The sequence below is a fragment of the Sceloporus occidentalis genome, unplaced genomic scaffold (assembly GCF_023333645.1).
Source record: "Sceloporus occidentalis isolate IW3139 unplaced genomic scaffold, rSceOcc1.0.p SCAF_4, whole genome shotgun sequence".
Classification (NCBI taxonomy): domain Eukaryota; kingdom Metazoa; phylum Chordata; class Lepidosauria; order Squamata; family Phrynosomatidae; genus Sceloporus; species Sceloporus occidentalis.
This window is the reverse complement of record NW_028316984.1, coordinates 146,431,577-146,449,954: the sequence shown is the minus strand read 5'-3', so window position 1 is coordinate 146,449,954 and position 18,378 is coordinate 146,431,577. Positions and strand designations below refer to the sequence as shown.

The 18,378-nt window shown below is 38.8% G+C and overlaps 1 protein-coding gene across 1 annotated transcript in view; it reads right to left on the bottom strand.

The window, feature by feature from the left end:
* Nucleotides 1-18,378, bottom strand: part of RMDN3 (regulator of microtubule dynamics 3) — a 44,538-nt gene that overhangs the window by 13,376 nt on the left and 12,784 nt on the right. Inside the window, exons 6-10 of the mRNA XM_089521938.1 lie at nt 18,235-18,337; nt 17,016-17,076; nt 5,729-5,804; nt 3,789-3,866; nt 168-266 (exon numbers count right to left, since the gene is read on the bottom strand). Coding sequence (XP_089378064.1) covers nt 168-266; nt 3,789-3,866; nt 5,729-5,804; nt 17,016-17,076; nt 18,235-18,337 — 417 coding nt within the window. The remainder of the gene's footprint in view (nt 1-167; nt 267-3,788; nt 3,867-5,728; nt 5,805-17,015; nt 17,077-18,234; nt 18,338-18,378) is intronic.

Genomic DNA, 18,378 nt, shown 5'->3' with positions numbered 1-18,378 from the left:
TTAGGAATAAGTACAACACAGCAGCCACTTTTACTGTTGCTCACAGAGGCTTGATGCAGTATCAGGTGAATAAATTAGGTTGTTGCAAATGTTTCACCTCTTGCTGCTTCTGTTCATGATTTGTGCAAAGTTAGTATACTAGGCAGTTTTTACTCAGTTGTCAGCACCTTTAAGAAGTTCTGCAGTGCATCTTGGACAGTGGCTGTAGGGGGCTCTTCATACAAAGCAGAAGCAGTTTTCCTTTCCAGCCATCCCAGGTGAGAGACCTATATAAGAATAGTTTGATGTTTGTTATACTGTCTGATACTCTGTTCTGTTATGCAGTACTGCTAAACTAAAAACATTTGGCATTCAAGGTAGAGAGCTAAAGAAGAGGAAAGTGGGAGGGCTACAGCTCAGAAGTAAAACACATGTTTTGCATGCCAAAGATCCCAGAGGCAGTCCTCAGCATCTCCAGGTAGAGCTAGGAGAAACCCCTGCCTGAAACCATTGTAAGCCACTGTCAATCAGCTCAGATAATATGAGCCAGAGCAAAGATCTCCTATGTTTCTAGAGAAGCTTCCTATGTTCCTAAATCCCAGTGCCTGGTCTTTCTCTGATTTCTCTGTCACTGTACAAATACCTTTCAGTTCCATCAGTACTTTTGTTCAGATAAATGAACTTATCTGAATTTATCTGATAGGTTCTCTTAATTTATCTCTGTTTTCCCTATACACTTTGATCTATGTTTGGCTACTGAAAAAAAATGATGTTATACAGAGTAATGATTGTTTTTTCAGTGTCCAGCAGACAAAAAATTAACCATTAATTTAAATGTCCATGACCTTGGACAAGTCACATGCTCTCAGCCTCAAGGGAAGCTCTGAACAAATCTTGCCAACAAAACCCTATGATAGGTTCGCCATAAGTCAGAAACAACTTGAAGACACACAACAACAACAATTCTGAATTGAATAAGTGAAAAATTATTTTAATCTAGTGTACTTTGTGAAGCTGCTACCATTAGCTGGAAAAACCCAGCACAACACTGAAAAAGAACAGGCCAACTTACACAATAAGGCTTTCTCATTATAGCAAAAGCTAAGGACAAATGTGTTATTATTTATTTATTAAACTATTGCAACCCAAGCTCTATTAATAAATTCCACAGCAATTAAACAAAAGCCAGCAACAACAGAAGCATAAAACAAGACCTCTGTAGCATAGTTTGTAATTAGTGATGGTGAGTCAAAATCTAACCATGGTTGCTAGTGTCTAAAAACTTTGATTAATCCTCAGTGCTCTTCCCCAGCACCACATCTCAAATGAATTGATTTTCTTCCTATATTCTTTTTAACTGTCCAGCTCTCAAATCCATACATTGTAATAGGGAATACAATGGCTTGCATGATTCTAATTTTTGTGCTCAGATGTATATCTTTGCATTTTAGTATACAAGGATATATGCCCTTCCTCCAATATGGAGATCCTAAGCAGTTTGGGGTTTTAAATACCCTTGAGCTTGAACTGGAAGCAGACTGGCAGCCAATGAAACCTTAATGGTTTCTTACTAATGTTTTGACAGGACTCTCATGGCCAGATTCTGCAGTTCAACACTGATTTTTCAGACTTTAACCCAGAAATCGATCTTTATGCAAACAGACTGAAGGATCTCTGCACAAATAGAATAAGAGGGTGAAAGCCACAGTGCAATCCCTCTGAATGGTGGTGGCTTCATTTTAATTAAAATGTTACTTATCCATCAATGCTAAAGTAACACCAAATTATTTGTTCCTTACAGACACCCTCAAAACAGAGAGTGTTGGTACAGGTTTCCATTACTTACTCCACTGAAAAATAAAAAGCAGATGACATGCTTTTTCTAATACCTGAAACAGTTTGTGATAAAGGAGCAGATGAAAAACACATGCAAGGGATTATACAGATACACTTTATGCAGGAGGCCTGGAGTTCTGGAAAAAAAATCTTTAATCACATCCATGTGTGTTTCAAAGTCTACAGCACAACTTTTTTTTTTTACTGGAGTAAAAAATATCAGCAAAATGAAGTTAGTGCTTTGCTTTCATGATCCCTTTGTGTCCACTTCCTTCCCCTTGCTCCCCCACCTCCAATGACCGACCAAAGCAATAAATGAGGAACACTAACACTACCTACCATCTTGGGTTTCTCACAGCTTGAAAGTCCTGCTTTCAGTAAAATCCTTTTTTTCCTCTTTAGAGGAAAAAAAGGTATTTAAACCAAGAAGTTAATGTTGCTACTACAAAACTCACACAATTAACATGTAGAAACAGAAAATAATTTAAAGCCATCCACTGGTACAAAGAATAAGTTATATTTCAATAGAATGTTCAATAGATTTTACAAAGCTGCTGTTATGCATTTCTGTTTATTTACATTCATATCCCATCCTTTCTCCAAGGACTCAAGATAGCATAAAATCATAGTTGTACATAGTTAACAAAACCTCTGGCAAAGCAGCTCCTTTTCCCCATAATCTTTTTACATCTGTCCAAACCCCCACTTTTCTTCCTTGTCTTCTGTCTAGCTGAACTTTTTTTAGCAGCATAAGTATTGAGAGGATGATCAAGGAGGGCTGGAGAAACACAAACTTTCAGACTGCAGAAGCATGTCTTTAGTAAACAATGAGAGAAAGTTTGAGCTGGAAAAGAATGGGACTCTCCTCTAGCTTATTGTACTGTAGCTGTGTCTTCCTGCCTCTTACAATAGGCAAGTTAAACAGCATCTGCCTCCAGAATTTTTGGAATAAAAAGTTGGCTAAAACATGTTAAAGTGCTCTTTTTTTCTGTGATGCAGAAACTTATCCCCATTCTTTCCATGTTATTTCTACCTCTGGTACCAAATTTTCTGTTAAAGAAGTAATGCACAGGAACACATCTAGTTCCTACTCCCTTTACCATTACATTTTTTTAATTGTTTACAAAAGGTAAAACACAATTACATCACCATTCTACTTTAAAAACACAAGCTAAAATACAGATTTACAAAACTGAGGTCTCATTTAAAACTCCAAACCAAAATCTCCTGTGGTGCTGTGGTGGAACATGAGCATGAGAATTGGAGTTAACCTATTAGTTAATCATTAGGGGTGGATGTAAGTATATAAATGTTACAAAAATGTTTTGATTTCCTAATATCAGAAATTTTTACAAGGACTATCCATCACTACTTAGAGAACCTTGTTTTGTTTTGTCATGTCCTTGGTTCTGCTTCAAATGATTTGTGGTGCTTATACTTTTTGATGACTGAAAGATGTCAAATGCCACTGGACTCCATCATGAGAGATGTGTGTGAAGATGTCCATGTGAGCTACTATCACAGGGCCACTGCACTTGCCTAGATTATCTCATTGCAAAGTACCTACTTTCATTTATTCTTAGCCCATAACTTACATTGTCTTTATTAATGCAAGCATTTATATTGGCAGTCACAAAATACAGAAAGAAACTGAAATAGCTGTAGGACAGAATTGTCTTTTAAATCTGCAACTATGTGGCACAAAAGGATTATACTGGAAAGACAGTATCACTGCAATTACATTGTAAAAGGCAATCCATCTGTCTCAAAGCAAATGCAATAATTCAAGTCACTGAACCAGTCAATGAAGCTGGCCATTTCTGTGAAGATCTTATCAGTAGTTCAAAGATTAATTACAAATCCAGAAAACCAAAAACAGAGCTATCCCAAGGCATTCTACAGATGCATCTTATTTCCTATTTAGTATGATATCCTGTGAATTCCAGAAAAATATACCAAAGAAAATTAATTACCTGGTAACACCATCGACCGAGAAGATAGTAAGATTTGGGGTCATTTGGTTTCAGAGCGATTGCTTTGTCCACATGTTTCTAAAAAGATATACAAAGAGACTTATTTTGTTCATTAAGCATACCTAGAAAACTGAGAAGGCTGCAGTTTGAGAAAAACCTACAATTCTATTACAGCCCAGATCTGAAAATGTGACCATTCTACTGTACTTATTTAAACAAAAACAGATTGTGAATATACCACGTGCTAATGCCACAGTCTACGCCAAATATAAATAAATGACAAGTTCTCTTCTTTTTTCTGATTTTTCTTTTTTCTGAAATCGCCTCAGCTTGTGTCTTGACATCTCTTGAGGGACAAGGAAGGCATTTTCTTTTATGTCTATAACTTTTAAAATACCTCCTCCTGGAAAGTGTATGTGAATCCAACAATAGTATGAGAAGAACCTACTGTGTGGGTCAGAAGAACCAGTCTACTAGGGATGTTTGATTCACATATATAGATGCTCTGCATAAATTCAGGTTAACATCATGAAAAAATGGCTCTTGTGTGTATGCAAAAGAGGGATCTAGTACAGAAGACTCCAAGTCAGGATTGCCTTGGTCATAAACGTATAGAACAGTCTTAAGCAAACCATGACTATAATTAGATGGAAATCTTTGGAGGTCAGTCTTATCGTGGGATCAGAGGAAGATCAACAATCTAAGGCCTGTTCCGCATGGGCGTAAAGTACGCGTCAAGCTCGTACTAGGGTTCCAGACGCCCCTAACCCTAGTATGCGCTTGGCATATACAAACTGGCGGCGCCCGTTCTACACGGGCACCGCCATCTTGACGTCGCGGACACCTAGCATCCGCACGTTGCACGGTGGAAGTGACTCTGCGAGTGCATGAATAGCGACTTGCGCCGCCACTTCCGGAGCGCAAAAGGAAGCCGCTTTTTGCACTTATTTTTGCTGCATCCGGGAATTGCGTGGTTTGTCCACTGCGGTTCCCGGACGCAGCAACCAGCGGCGCTGGTAGAGTGCCCATTTTGGGCGCTCTGTAACGCGCCAAAGCTATGCAGATGACACCACTATACTAGCAGAAAACAACAAATACTTGGAACAACTGCTAAAGTAAATCAAAGAAGAAAGGGTCAATGCAGGCTTACTGTTGAACATTAAGAAAACAAAAATAATAACCATGGAGGATTTACATGAATTCCATCTAGATTAGGAAACTGAAATACTTAATGACTTCCCATACCTTGAATCAATCATTTGTCAGAACGGAGACTGCATTCACGAAATAGAAGACTAGATGGGATTGGGAAGGGCAGCTATGAAAGAACTAGACAAGTGCAAAGATATAAAACTAAACACTAAAGTTGGGATTGTCCAAGCCATAGTATTTCCCATCAACATATATGGATGTGAGATCTGGACAGTGAAGAAAGCTGATAGAAGGAAAATCAACTTATTCAAGATGTAGTGCTGGAGAAGAGTGCTGAAGATAATGTGGATAGCCAAAAAGATAAACAAATGGGTCCAATAGATCAAGCCTGAGCATGTCCTGGAAGCCAAGATGACTAAATTGAGGCTGTTGTATTTCAGCCCCATCATGAGAAGGCATGACTCACTAAAACAATAATGCTAGAAAATGTGGAGAGCAGTAGGAAGGAAGGAATACTGCATACCATACAGATAGACTCATTCAAGGAGGCTATGGCCCTGAACCTGCAGGACCTGAGTAGATTGGTTGAGAACAAGGCACACTGGAGATATTTCATTCATGAAGTCACCGAAAAGCAAAGTCATCTCAAGGGCAGCTAACAACAACAACTTGCACTCCTCTTGGTGTTCTTCCAAGCATGTCTCCAAACCTTGTTAACACAATGTCCTATGTTTTTTTCCCTTGCAACAAAACCTCTTTTAACATGTACAAAAAGCAGTCATACTCACCTTGAAATCATGCCCTGCTTGAATGCGTTTTTGTATACTTTCATGCTCTGAGAACTGACCACACAGAACAGCATACCTGGAAATTACAGTAAGCCTAAACATTAGTGCATCATTCCCAAATATGGGTTTTATGCTGTATTTATTTTTCTTATACAGAGCTCAGAAATTTAATCTAAACTTAATATCTTTTCTAGGGAAACAGATATCAGTTTTATGGATGGAGAGGCTAACCGCTGAAGTATATTGAATTACAATAGTTTCCTCATGTGGTGATAACAGCATAGCAGAAACAATGCAAAGGTAGCAAATACATGCAAAAAAACAACCATCTACTTTGCTTTACCACCTTGATTTCTTTTTTCATGAAAAACTTTTCTCCAGACCCTTTATAAACACAGATAACCTTTGGCTAACACGAACTGAACATAAACCAATTTCAGGATGTCTGCTAAATTCTGGACACAGTCCAGCACTTGGTTCAAGCAGACAAGTCAGCGTATTTAGCTCAAAGCTATTTTGCTTAGCCTTATTAAGGATACAAAGAAGTTCACAAGTGCAATGTACTATTCCTGGAGGAGTCTGAGACAAATGTAGATTGCTAAACTGAGGGAAAGAAATTGAGTGGAAAGAAATTATGAAGGTATGGCAGAGTAGACACTATTGGTCTAGATAGACTTATGATGTAAGTTGTAACACTTATACTTGTGGTAATGAGGTTATGAGGGGTGCAGAAAAACAGACTAGATCTGGGGCTGTACACATGCTTGTTATGCTCTAGTTCCTCAAATCTGGACAATAAGCATTTAAATTATTACAGTTTTCCTGTTCCTATGTTTCAGCTTTGGTAGCATTCTTATGTAGTATTAGCCATTGAACTGAGATAAATGGTACATTGTAAAGTTTAAACTGGTGGATTTGGAACAGTGAGACTCAAGTTCAAAGACCTGCTTGGTTACCATGTGGCTTTGGGAGATAACCATGTCTCAGTAATTCACAAGGTTATTGTGGGGATATGATGAAAGTGGCCATGGGCATCCCTGGTATCTCACAGATAAAATAACAATAGTAAAAGTATAGATGACATTTGGTCAGGTATACATTTTTCCACTAGTATTCTTGTCAGATCACTGGTGGGTTTTTGTTTTGTCCTTTTCAAATAATAATAATAATAATAATAATAATAATAATAATAATAATAAAAAAAAAAATTATACTGATACCATAGGAGGTTCCTAAGAGTTACACAGATATCTGATTTACAGAGGGAAATGCAGAGGACAGTAAGAGCAAAGAGTAGCAATTGCAGGAAACAAGTATGGCATGATTTCCTTCAGAGACGCCAGATTAAATATACAGTGTTTTATAAAAGAGAAAAACCTTTTTCAGGATGCTCTGAATTTCATCACAATACATGTGTTTATTAGTTCATCTCTGCTAGCTTATCTATGCTACTACCTACCTACTATTTGCTAATGTCCACAGCTAAAGTAACACTTCCATGTTTCTGTTTCCATAGAAGCATACCACAAAACTTTTAATCAAATCAAACTTATTCTTCTCTAAAGGGCAACTAGTGCTGGTATAGCAACTTTTACATGCTGAGACTCTATGATAATTAGGTGCACCCAGCCTCTCAAGGAGTTTAGAAATGCATGCTTTTTGCTTCTAGAACAGTGTCCCAAATGCTGGTCCTTCAAGTGTTTTGGGACTTCGGCTCCCAGAAACCTCAGACATTTGGCCAATGGTCTGGGATTCTGGGAGCTGAAGTCCAAAACACTTGGAAGGCCAGAGTTTGTGAATCACTGCTCTAGAACAATGGCTGCACAAGGCTCCTAATGCTGATTTAAACAGAAGCCAGGTAAGCAGGTGGGTAGGTGGAAGCAGTGGTGCTGTTACACGACTGGAGGAGAAGCAGAGAAAGTGAGTTAGGAGAGTGGTAGGAGGACCATTTGTGGAGGAAGGTAAGGTGGGGCAGAGAGTACAGTAATGATGGGGGAAGTGTGGCTCTTTTTCCTTCCATATCGAGAAGTGGGAGAACTCTAGTTCTCCTGATAATTTTCACTTGTTTTCTTTTTCTGGAGGTCTAGTAGACATCTGTAATATTGTCACAGGAAGTAATAAGAAACTCAGTTAGCAAAAACGAAGTGAACATTGTGTGTGTGTGTGTGTGTGCGCGTGCGCACATGTGCCTTCAAGATGCCTATCAACTTATGGTGACCCCATAAATTTCATAGGGTTTTCTTAAGTAAGGAACAGTCAAGAGATAATTTTGCCATTTCCTTCCTCAACAGCATCTGGTATTCACTGGCAGTCTCTTATCCAACCACTAACCAGGCCTGAACCTGCTTAGCTTCCAAGATCATATAGGAATCTAGTGCTTTTAGGTTATTTAGGTTCTTTTAATAATAGCAGCTTTTACTTTGCTTTGCAGAAGCACCTATCTCTTCATTCCTATGTCCCCACTGTCTTATACAGGGAGCTCTGAAAACAGGCCTCAGCTTGACCCTTTCCCAAAAGCTGGACTTTCTCCTAAAATTTCAACATTTATGCAAGGAACTGGGGGAGGGTGGGCCAGCCTATAAAAATGCCACTCAGAAGAATTTTGCCCAGTGATTCCAGAAGTTTCCGAACAGCACTGCGCAGGCGCAGTGAAACCCATTTGTATGATTCGCAGAGACCACGAAGAAGAATGACAGTAAGTAACAGGTATGCTTCTCAGGAAACAACTCAAAAGAATAGTAACTGAACATTTTTACCCTATATCTCAGCTTCTACAAGGGCTTACTTTAAACAGAACAGAAAAGAAATAAAGTCTGAAGTACATGCTAACTAACAATCTAACTAATATTGGGTGCTGTAACTGAACTCAGGTTAAGATCCAGTCAACCACATAACATGGCAAAGCTAGCTGTAGAGCACTGATGGGAATCATGCTATCAGCCCTGGCTGGAATAATCAATAGAGAAGATTGATGGCAGATGCAGTCCAACCACATCTGGAAGGCTCCATGATTCCCGTCCTGGTTGTAAAGAAGGGAAATATTGAGGGAAGAAGAGTTCTCTGAAACTGAGTTACTGTTTTCTACCATTTCTGCTTCCATTTCACTACAATACTGTATGTTGGAAAACAAAGAAGCCCCTGCTAAATGGGTACGGAAAACCATGAGGCCCAAAAGCAAAAGCGTGAAAGTTCAAGGGTTCATATCATATTCTAATTTATTCTGCTCAGAAACTCCATAAAACATTATGCTTATATAATGAAGGTTATTAGAAGAGTATTAAAAGTTAATTTGCTCTTTAAAATGCAGTTTTACAAGATTGTTCAAACAAGAGAACGCCACATAAATGCCATGTGAACTCTCACAGACCTTCTAATAAACACTGTTAATTTTCTCCATGCTTGTCCTGAAGCCAACCAGGCACTAGGAACTCTATTCCCCATAATAACATTCACCACAGTGGCTTGTAAATTCTACCATACTCAGAGAAGACAGCACTTTCAATTTCTGCTGCTGGGGTTAGCAAGAAGAATTTGGACGACTTAATCAGAGCTTCTCAAGAGGCAGCTCTGGTATTTATTCCAAGAATGTTAAAACTGAAATCCTTGGCACTTTTATGTGTGAGCAGACCTGGGAAAAGTTATTTTCCTGGACTAGAGCTCCCAATTTCCTAGTGGACACAACTAGTGTCAACAGGAATTCTAGGAGCTGTAGATCAAGAAAGTCACTTTTTTTTAGTTCTTTGTGAGTTTAGGTTCCACTGAACTCAGTCAGGTTTAGTCCTAAATAAACATATATATCAGATCAGCAATAACTTTCATTTCCCGTCCCCCTTTCCTGGTTAACATACACCAGGTCAAGCCATCAGGAAATGTCAAACTGTGCAGAAACTCACACTGTGCATTGGAATGTTAGAGATCAGAAAATGAGTCATCCCAGGCAAGGCTGAGGAAGGAACTCAATACCACACAGATCTCCCAGCAGTTCACATTAAGTTTCTCTCCTTGGGGAAAAAAACTGGGGAGCTTGTCAGAGGTCCATTTATCTTCCCCCCCCCCCCCCCCACTTCTGCTGACCTACAACTCAAAAACTGTAGATGCTGAGGGCTCAAATCTTGGAGTCACACTGTGTGTTTCAGAACTGAACAGTTTCTCATGAAACTTTGTTGCTGTTGCGTGCCTTCCAGTAATTTCTGACTTATGGTGACCCTACGGCAAACCAGGGAGCTGGCAAAATCTGTTCATAGGGGGTTTGCTTTGCCTTCTTCTGAGGCGGAAAGAATGTGACTTGACCAAACATGGACAGCTGAAAAAACAGAATCAGCCACCCAGTATTATAAGGAGATCCACAGACTTGCCTACCTCATACCTCACATTGTAACTACTGTATATACTCATGTATAAGTCTAGAAATTTTAGGGGGGGGGGGAAGTGGCCCCAAAACCAGAATCAATTTATCCACAGGTAAATTTAAGTACTGTACTTTCATTCTAATTATAAAAAGAGAACCATCCTCTAGTGAAAGACAAGAATATAATCTGTCCCCTCTATTCTCTCATCCATCCAGCCTTTAGTGTGAATACAAACAGTTATGCCTGCTGGGATTTTGTAAGTTATTTGGCATTGTTTACTTTTGCTTCATCCTTTAGAACCTTTGTTACATGCCCTTAGGTTTTACCCTCAATTTATTCACGGGTGATATCAAAATCCATAATTCTGGCTCCCAACCCTGTCCTCGATTTATGCATGAGGTCACCTTATCATTGATTGTATATGCCAAGGATGGAGAAAGTGTAGCCCTTGAACTCACTTTTGCAGCCCTCAAAACTCCCCTGGATACCTCCAAAGCCCCCTGAAATCCTTGTTGTTGTTTTTTAAAAAGAGACTTTTGGGGAGGGCAATTCTTTGTTCCAGAACAAAACCCCTACCCCTGCAACACACAGACCTCCAGATGAAATCTGCTGAAAATGGCATTTAGAAATGATACAACTGATATGCTGATGCAGCCCACAGGAGGAAGGCAGAAGCAAAAATTGATCCCCATGCTACATCTATGCTATATGCTTTTTATTGTTTGAAAAAATTAATATAGCTATATTTCCCACTTTTGATCAACAAGTGGGCAATAAACTAAGGCTGAGATTCAATGTAATGTTGGTTTAATAAAAAGCCTTGCTGTTTACTTACACATGTTGTGAGCTGGTGAGGTGGAAGGAGGCATCTGTTCAGAAACAGTCATAGCATAGGCATGTTCCCTTTAATGAACAGATGACCACTTGTGCAAGGATGTACAGGATATCTTCCTTGTGTAAGCAATGAAAAGGTACAAGGAATGAGCATCATACACGTATTGGTACCCTCCTATTTTCACATACGAGCTTATGTGCAGAAATTCTGATTTCATGTTTAACAAGGAGCACTGGTTTAAAATAAATCAAGATCTCCCCGCCAAAGCAGGTGTGTGCAAGGAGACGGAGAATGGTGCATGTCTGAATCTCATTCCTCAAATCAGGCCATCCTGTGACTGAACTATTGAAACTCTTAGGGTCTAGTTGGATGTGTACTTTATCCTCAAGCAGCTTTACACATAGAAGGTTTCAGGTTGCTCAAGTCCACTCTAAAATATAAAATAAGCCAAAATAACTTTAACAATAAAATAAAGTAAGAAATGAGCTTGAAATATTAAAAATATGAAACAAGACAGTAAGAAAGAAAATGAACAGTCAGAAAAATCATAGAATCATAGTGCTGAAAGAGATCTCAAGGGCCATCCAGTCCAATCCCCTGCCATGCAGGAATTCAAAATCAAAGCATCCTCAACTAGCCTCTGTTTAAAAACCTCCAAAGAAAGAGATGTGTTCCATTGTCAAACAGCTCTTACTCTCAGGAAGTTCTTCCTAAAGTTTAGGTGGAATCTCTTCCTGTAGTTTGCATCCATTGCTCCATGTCCTAGTCTCTGGAGCAGCAGAAAACAAGCTTGTTCCATCCTCAATATGATCTAAAAAATCTCTGCATAGCACACTTTAACTTGAGCCCTGGACATATGGGGGAGAAAGCAGTGTAATCTCTGCCCAGAGGGTGTTCACTATGGTTTCCACATTTCAAACAGCAAAGGGACTCAACATTTGAGAAACATTTCAAATTTATTGTAGGTTTCAGAAAACGATTGAACACTTTGTCATTAAACATGTTGGATCTGCTATAGATAGATTTAGATTACAGAGAACTATATAGTATCCAGTTAAATTCCAAATGCCAAAAGAAAATCAGATTGTCCCTAGCTTTCCATCACATAGCTGAAACCAATTTTAATCACCTTACACATTACAAAGTATGGGTAGATGCTATTGATTTTTTTTACATATTATATTTTCTCTGCCCCTTCTCCTAAGGACTTCAAAGCGGCATACATGGCTCTTTTCATCATGAATCTATCATTAGAACAGTGATTCCCCACCCCCCCACACACACACATGTTGTGGATCTGTTGTTTCTGAGAAATAGTAAATGAGGAAATACAAGCAATATTACTTTCAAGCAGAAGTGTGATCAGATTTCCCTAACATGTTTATTAAGTAGCCATTTGAAAAGCATGAAATCTAATAGCAGCACTCATTTTGAGGTAGGACTAACCATTTCATTGCTGATCCTCTCCTGAAGCTCTCATCAACCATGAAGCAGAAAACAGACAAATACTTAGGAACCACTCAGTAATGAATAGTTAGAATGCTATTAAACAATATATCAAATATAATGGTATATACAGTAATATCAATACTCTTTACCAAAGTCTTTTTGTACCATTTAAAGCTGTCCTGCATGCAGACATACACACACGGCAAAAGGTTCAGCTTGTCAAAACAATATTATTTTCCCTTCCTTCTAGTTACTTCTTTTACTGCACAACAGTTTTGACATTAGCCAAAAAGCAGACTTGATGTTTCCATTCTGTCTGCAAGGTCAATCAGTGAAGGAAGTAATTCAAGTTGACTTATAAATGAACCTTTCCCTGGAGACAGACCCAGGGGAAGATTGCTGGATATAAGGAAACCACTTTCCTCAAAGTTCTTCTCTATACAAACATAACTTTTTGGAAGTTTTATTTAAACAAGATCTACCAAGATTAAATTCACTCAGCCATCTAGTTTTCCCTCCAACTTAAGACATTCAAACAGAAAGTCTTGTAACATCTTAAAGACTAAAAGATTTGTGCTATATATAAAGATCAGCCACTCACAAACCATATTAAAGATTTGTTGGGACTGGTTACAAGGACAAGTCAGAAATTAAAGCAATACAGCTGCTGAGTTGGACAGGGCTCTATTATCTTCTTTCATGTGAATATTCTAACTTTGGTCATATTTCTGTTTTCCTCAGTCATTGTATTTCTCAAAATACTTTTCAATACGGTGGACAAAAAGGAATAACAGATGATGTAGGAAATTTCAACAATTGCTTTGACATCTGGATTAGAAGTTGCTCTGATTCATACATTTATACTTTTTAAAAAAAATCTGACTACTTGTTTTAAGCATTACTTAAGGAAAATATTCAGGAACAACATTTGTACCATGTTATTATTTTGTACCTTCAAGTCATTTCTGACTTATGGCAAAGATGAAGCTATCATGGAAAGATTTGGAAAGATTTCTTCACAGTGGATTTGCCACTACCTTCCTCCAAAGCTGAGAGTTTGATCTGCCTAAGACCAACCAGGGTTTTCCATGACCAAACGAGAATTTGAACCTCGCTCTCCCAGAATACTAGTCTATCACTCAAATCACTACACCACACTGGCTTTTGTTGTACTATACCAGCACTAAAAAGAAGAGAAACAGTTTTTTAAAATAAAAATAAAACGAAGCCCATGGAAACCACATACAGCGATCACTGAATCTTGCTAATATGGTAAACACTTAACCAGCCACTTAAAGTTGCTAAAGTTGATGGTTATCTTGCTAAAAGCTATTTTAGAAACTTGCAGAAGCAAAGATGTACTCTCTCATATCCATTAACAATGAGCTGGTCTCAGGTTCATATTCAGACTTCCTCTTCCCCTCATGTTCATACAAGTTGAACATGAGTCAACAGTGTGATAAGGCAGCTAAAAAGACCAATGCAATTTTAGGCTGCATCAATAATAGTATAGTGTCTAGATCAAGAGAAGTAAAAGTGCCATTCTATTCTGCTTTGGTCAGGTCCCACCTCGAGTACTATGTCCAGTTCTGGGCATCACATTTCAAAAAGGATGTGGAGAACCTGGAGTGTGTCCAAAGGAGGCCGATTAAAATGGGGAAGGATCTGGAAACCATGCCCTATGAGGAATGACTTGGGGAGCTAAGAATGTTTAGCTTGGAGAAGGTTAAGAGGTGATATGATAGCCCTGTTTAAATATTTGAAGGGATGTCATATTGAGAAGGGAACAAGTTTGTTTTCTGCTGCTCCAGAGAACAGGAGCCAGAATACTGGATGAAAGCTACAGGAAAAGAGATTCCACCTCAACATTAGGAGGAACTTCCTTAGAGTAAAGGCTGTTCGACAGTGGAACACGCTCCCTTGTATAGTGGTGGAGTCTCCCTCCTTGGAAGTCTTTAAACAGAGGCTGGATGGCCATCTGTCGAGTATGCTTTGATTGAGAGTTTCTGCATGGAAGGGGGTTGGACTGGATGGCCCTTGTGGTCTCTTTCGACTCTATGATTCTATGATTCATACTGAAGTGGATTACCAAAACCAGAGTTCCCTATCAAGGGACAAACATAATCCTACTTTTATATATACACAGCATACCTCACACCATTTACTTGTCTACATAGTGATGAGAATGAGCTGATTATACATGCCTAAGACCCAGTTCCAACTGGAAAAGGTACACTGGGGAGGAGGATTGGTAACATGAGGAAAGTCCCTTAGAATACCACATCTAAGAAATTTCTCTCACCTATGCATCATGACCAAAAAATCTCTTTTCAACTGTGTGCTGCAATTTAATGTAAACATACATCAAAATGGTGTTTAAGTGTTTATTCCACATTGTGGTGTCACTGGAGGGCACAGGGGGTGCAGACTGCATAGGGTGACACACCATCAACAGGGTGATACTGAGCAGCAGTGAGGCATCCTAAGGTCCCTCTCTTGGAAACAAAGGGGGACTCTTCTAGGCATGCCACTCCTCTTTGGGGGGTGAGGATGAGGGTGAAACTGTAGATGTTTCTCTCTGTTCCCCCCCTCTTTCAGACTCCCATTCCCAATCTGTTTGGCTCCTTTCCACTATTATCCTCTGGGGGGAAGGCATGCTGTTTGCTGTGAATTCCTCATTCCTTGAGGGTAGAGATATTTTGTAATTTAAAAAACTGTTCTTGCTCACAAGAGTGCCCTCATCTTTACTGTCTCAGTTGGGGGGGGGGGAGGGAGGAGCAGCAGCAGTAGGATGTGAGGTTCGCTGGGGCAAGACCCTTCTCCCCATCCACACCTCCATCCTATTAAGTCCAGGGGGGTGATACCATGAGTTAGCACACTGGACTACACCAACTCTAGTGATGCCGCTGATTCTACAGCTATGATTCTCTCTCTTTCTTCTACTTAAGGTGGCTAAAATGTGAATCTCTTTTAGGCCACCAGCTCTAACAGTAACAGGTAAAGTAACTGTTACAGGACAACTGTGTATAAGGTACTATGATAAATGGTGAAACCAGTCTTCCTATCAATGCACTTTCATTAACAGAAACAATATGGAGCATTAACCTGACCTTCAAAATTTCTAGGCAGCTCTTACCCACAAATAAAGTTACACAACGAAAAGCCCATGTATGTTACACTTTACTGCAAAAAACACAGGGACATAATTTTGACATTTCTGCTTCTGTAAATATCCCAATGCTCCATCTTTTCTGTACATAAAATATTTCTTTCTTTTTAAGGAAAGGTGTTTTGTGAGCTCCATTTAGGTTTTGAGGCAAGCCTTACTTATCTTGTAAACTGAGTCTGTAGGTTCAGTCTCAGAAGGCAGATAACAAACTTTGACTTCGTAAGTTGTCAGTAAATATTTTCAGAGCTACTCTACATAAAGAACAATTCTGCATCTGCACAACTTCCTCTCCAGAGAGATCCCTGAAATCCCCTACTGTTCTTGTTGTACTTCCAACACTTCTTTTAACAGCAAAATCTGAAGCCAAGCCAAACAAGCAACTCCCTCTCTTGATTCTCAATTCACAGAGTAACTTTTAAAGGAATGCAGTGGCCACAGGCACGCTAAAGTGGAAAGGGAATTCAATTGTTTTTCTTTCGTTAGGCTTTTGGGGATTTGCATATCAGTGCCTCAGCATATTAAGACAGATCCTGTGCAGCACAAACATGTCCTTATCTTTGGCCTGTGTTCATGTTTTTCTTCCTCCGTCACACGACTAATGATTAGAACTAGTTTTGAAAATTTGTGGAATAATGCTAAAGACATTCTATATAAAAATTAGGCTACACCAGACACCCAGTTTGTTTTAGTACAATAACATCCAAGATCCACAATACAGTGATACCTTTATTCGTACAACCAAAATTCACAAAATAAATGCTAAAAGCTTTCCAAGTGCCACTAGCTTCTTCATCAGACAAAGGTGTTAAAATCATACAGTAGAAAGAAAAATATGACAGTGTTAGTCACAAGCCTGCACTTAGTCAAGATGTGGCTGTTCTTAGTTCAGGTGGTACTGGAGGTGTGTGACTAACATCGTCATATTTCCCCCCCTCCTGTATGATTTTTAACATCACTGCCTCATGAAGAAGCCAGTGGAGCTTCAAAAGCTTGCAACATGTATTTTGTGCATTCTGTTCGGCCCAATAAAGGTATCAGAGTTTTGAGGATTTGGGATGTTATTGTACTTTGTGACATGGCCAACACTGCTATCCCTGGGTACATTTTCCATTTTGTTTTGTTGAAGATACAAGATATTCCATCCTCAAGAGAAATGCCTAGTACTGCCATTGAATATGAAACTCAGCCTTCTGCCATTGCTAGATACAGAATCTCTATTCTCTTCACACACCATTTTGATAAACTGTAACCAGTACTGTCTCTGAACTCATAATTTCTTGTGCCAAATGAAGATGTGTTTTTTGTGTATTTGTGTTTGTGTGGGAGGCATAATTCAAATTTGTCTTTAAGAAAAATAATTTCTTCATTTGGGCTGGAGTACTTCCAACTATGTTTCTTTTTCCTAAATATGACAATGTACAGAAGTACAACATACAGAACAATTTTATCTCTTTTTATTTCCTTAAAAAGGAAGTAATTACATACCACTGGTGACACTCAGCACTTTGTTCTCCCATCTGCAGAGCTGTTTCCGCCTCTTCTTTGCCTGCAACATAATACAACAAAAATAACTTATTTCCACACCACATTTTGAACACCTAGCTATCAGAACAATTGTCAAATGGAGATTTATACAGTGTGTGACAACATTTCACATGCTCATTAAAACATATTTTTTTCAGGAAAGTTACCTGTGCTGGGATGGCATATAGGAGGGCCAAACAGCCAAGGACATGGCAGTTTGCTATTTGTGTAAACACAGCCCATTATCTTTTTGGTCCATATTCCTCTAGAAAAGAATGTCAAGTTGTACACTTCATTATGTTAAGAGACTGGCACTAAGGCTACATCTACACTGCAGAAATAATGCAGTCTGACATTGTTTTAACTGCCATGGTTATGACATCTTGGGATTTGTAGTTTGTTGTGGCCGAAGAGCTATCTGATAGAGAAGGCCAAATAGCTCACAAAATGACAAATCCCAGGATCCCATAGCATTGAGCCATGGCAGTTAAAGTAGTGTCAAACTGCATTGTTTCTGTGGTGCAGATACAGCCTAAACCTCATCTCCAGCATATCTTAACATGCCACAATGTAGGGAAAGAGAAGAAAGGAATCAATAAGCTTATAATCAGATTCAAAAATAAGGAGAAAAATACAAACAACATAGGCAGTATATTCTTAATAGCAACTATGGATTGTGACCCATGAGCCTTGACTCCTACAGCAATGAGCAGTCAGGATACAATCTGTAGAAGAACTGGAATATTCCAATACCAGTTGATATTCTTTCTATTCACAAAGAGAAGCAGATTATTGCTGTCTGTAGCTAACCGACAGGAGAAGATGGTACAAGAAGAAAAAAAAGTGGGAAGCTTTGAGATAACCATAAAGCTCAGGAATTTGAGAATGAACAAAAGAGCCTGTTTATAAAGGCATGACTAAGAAGTGCGACCTGGTACAAGCATTCAATATACTTGCAGCTATTTTAATTGATTGTGTCATTTGTCGGTTTAAAGTGTGTGCTAAAAAGTAAATTTTTCAGTGCTTGACAATTCTGTGTACTCTGAATACAATTTAGTTTAAATCATTTTTAAAAGTATTATATAAAACTGTTGGATTGGATCAGCATGAACAACCTGTAGTGAAATTGTATAAGCAATACCTGTTTTCCAAGCTAACTTATTTCAGAAAGTTTTCTTACCATCAGATGCATAGGATTTCTTCTCATCTGCATCTTCTGTGATTTCACACATATCACTATATGCTCGGGCCAGACGCCAAAGGAAATCTTGCTTGTCTCCATACTGTGGAAAGAATAGATAGGTTCACTTGTATTCTAGTGATT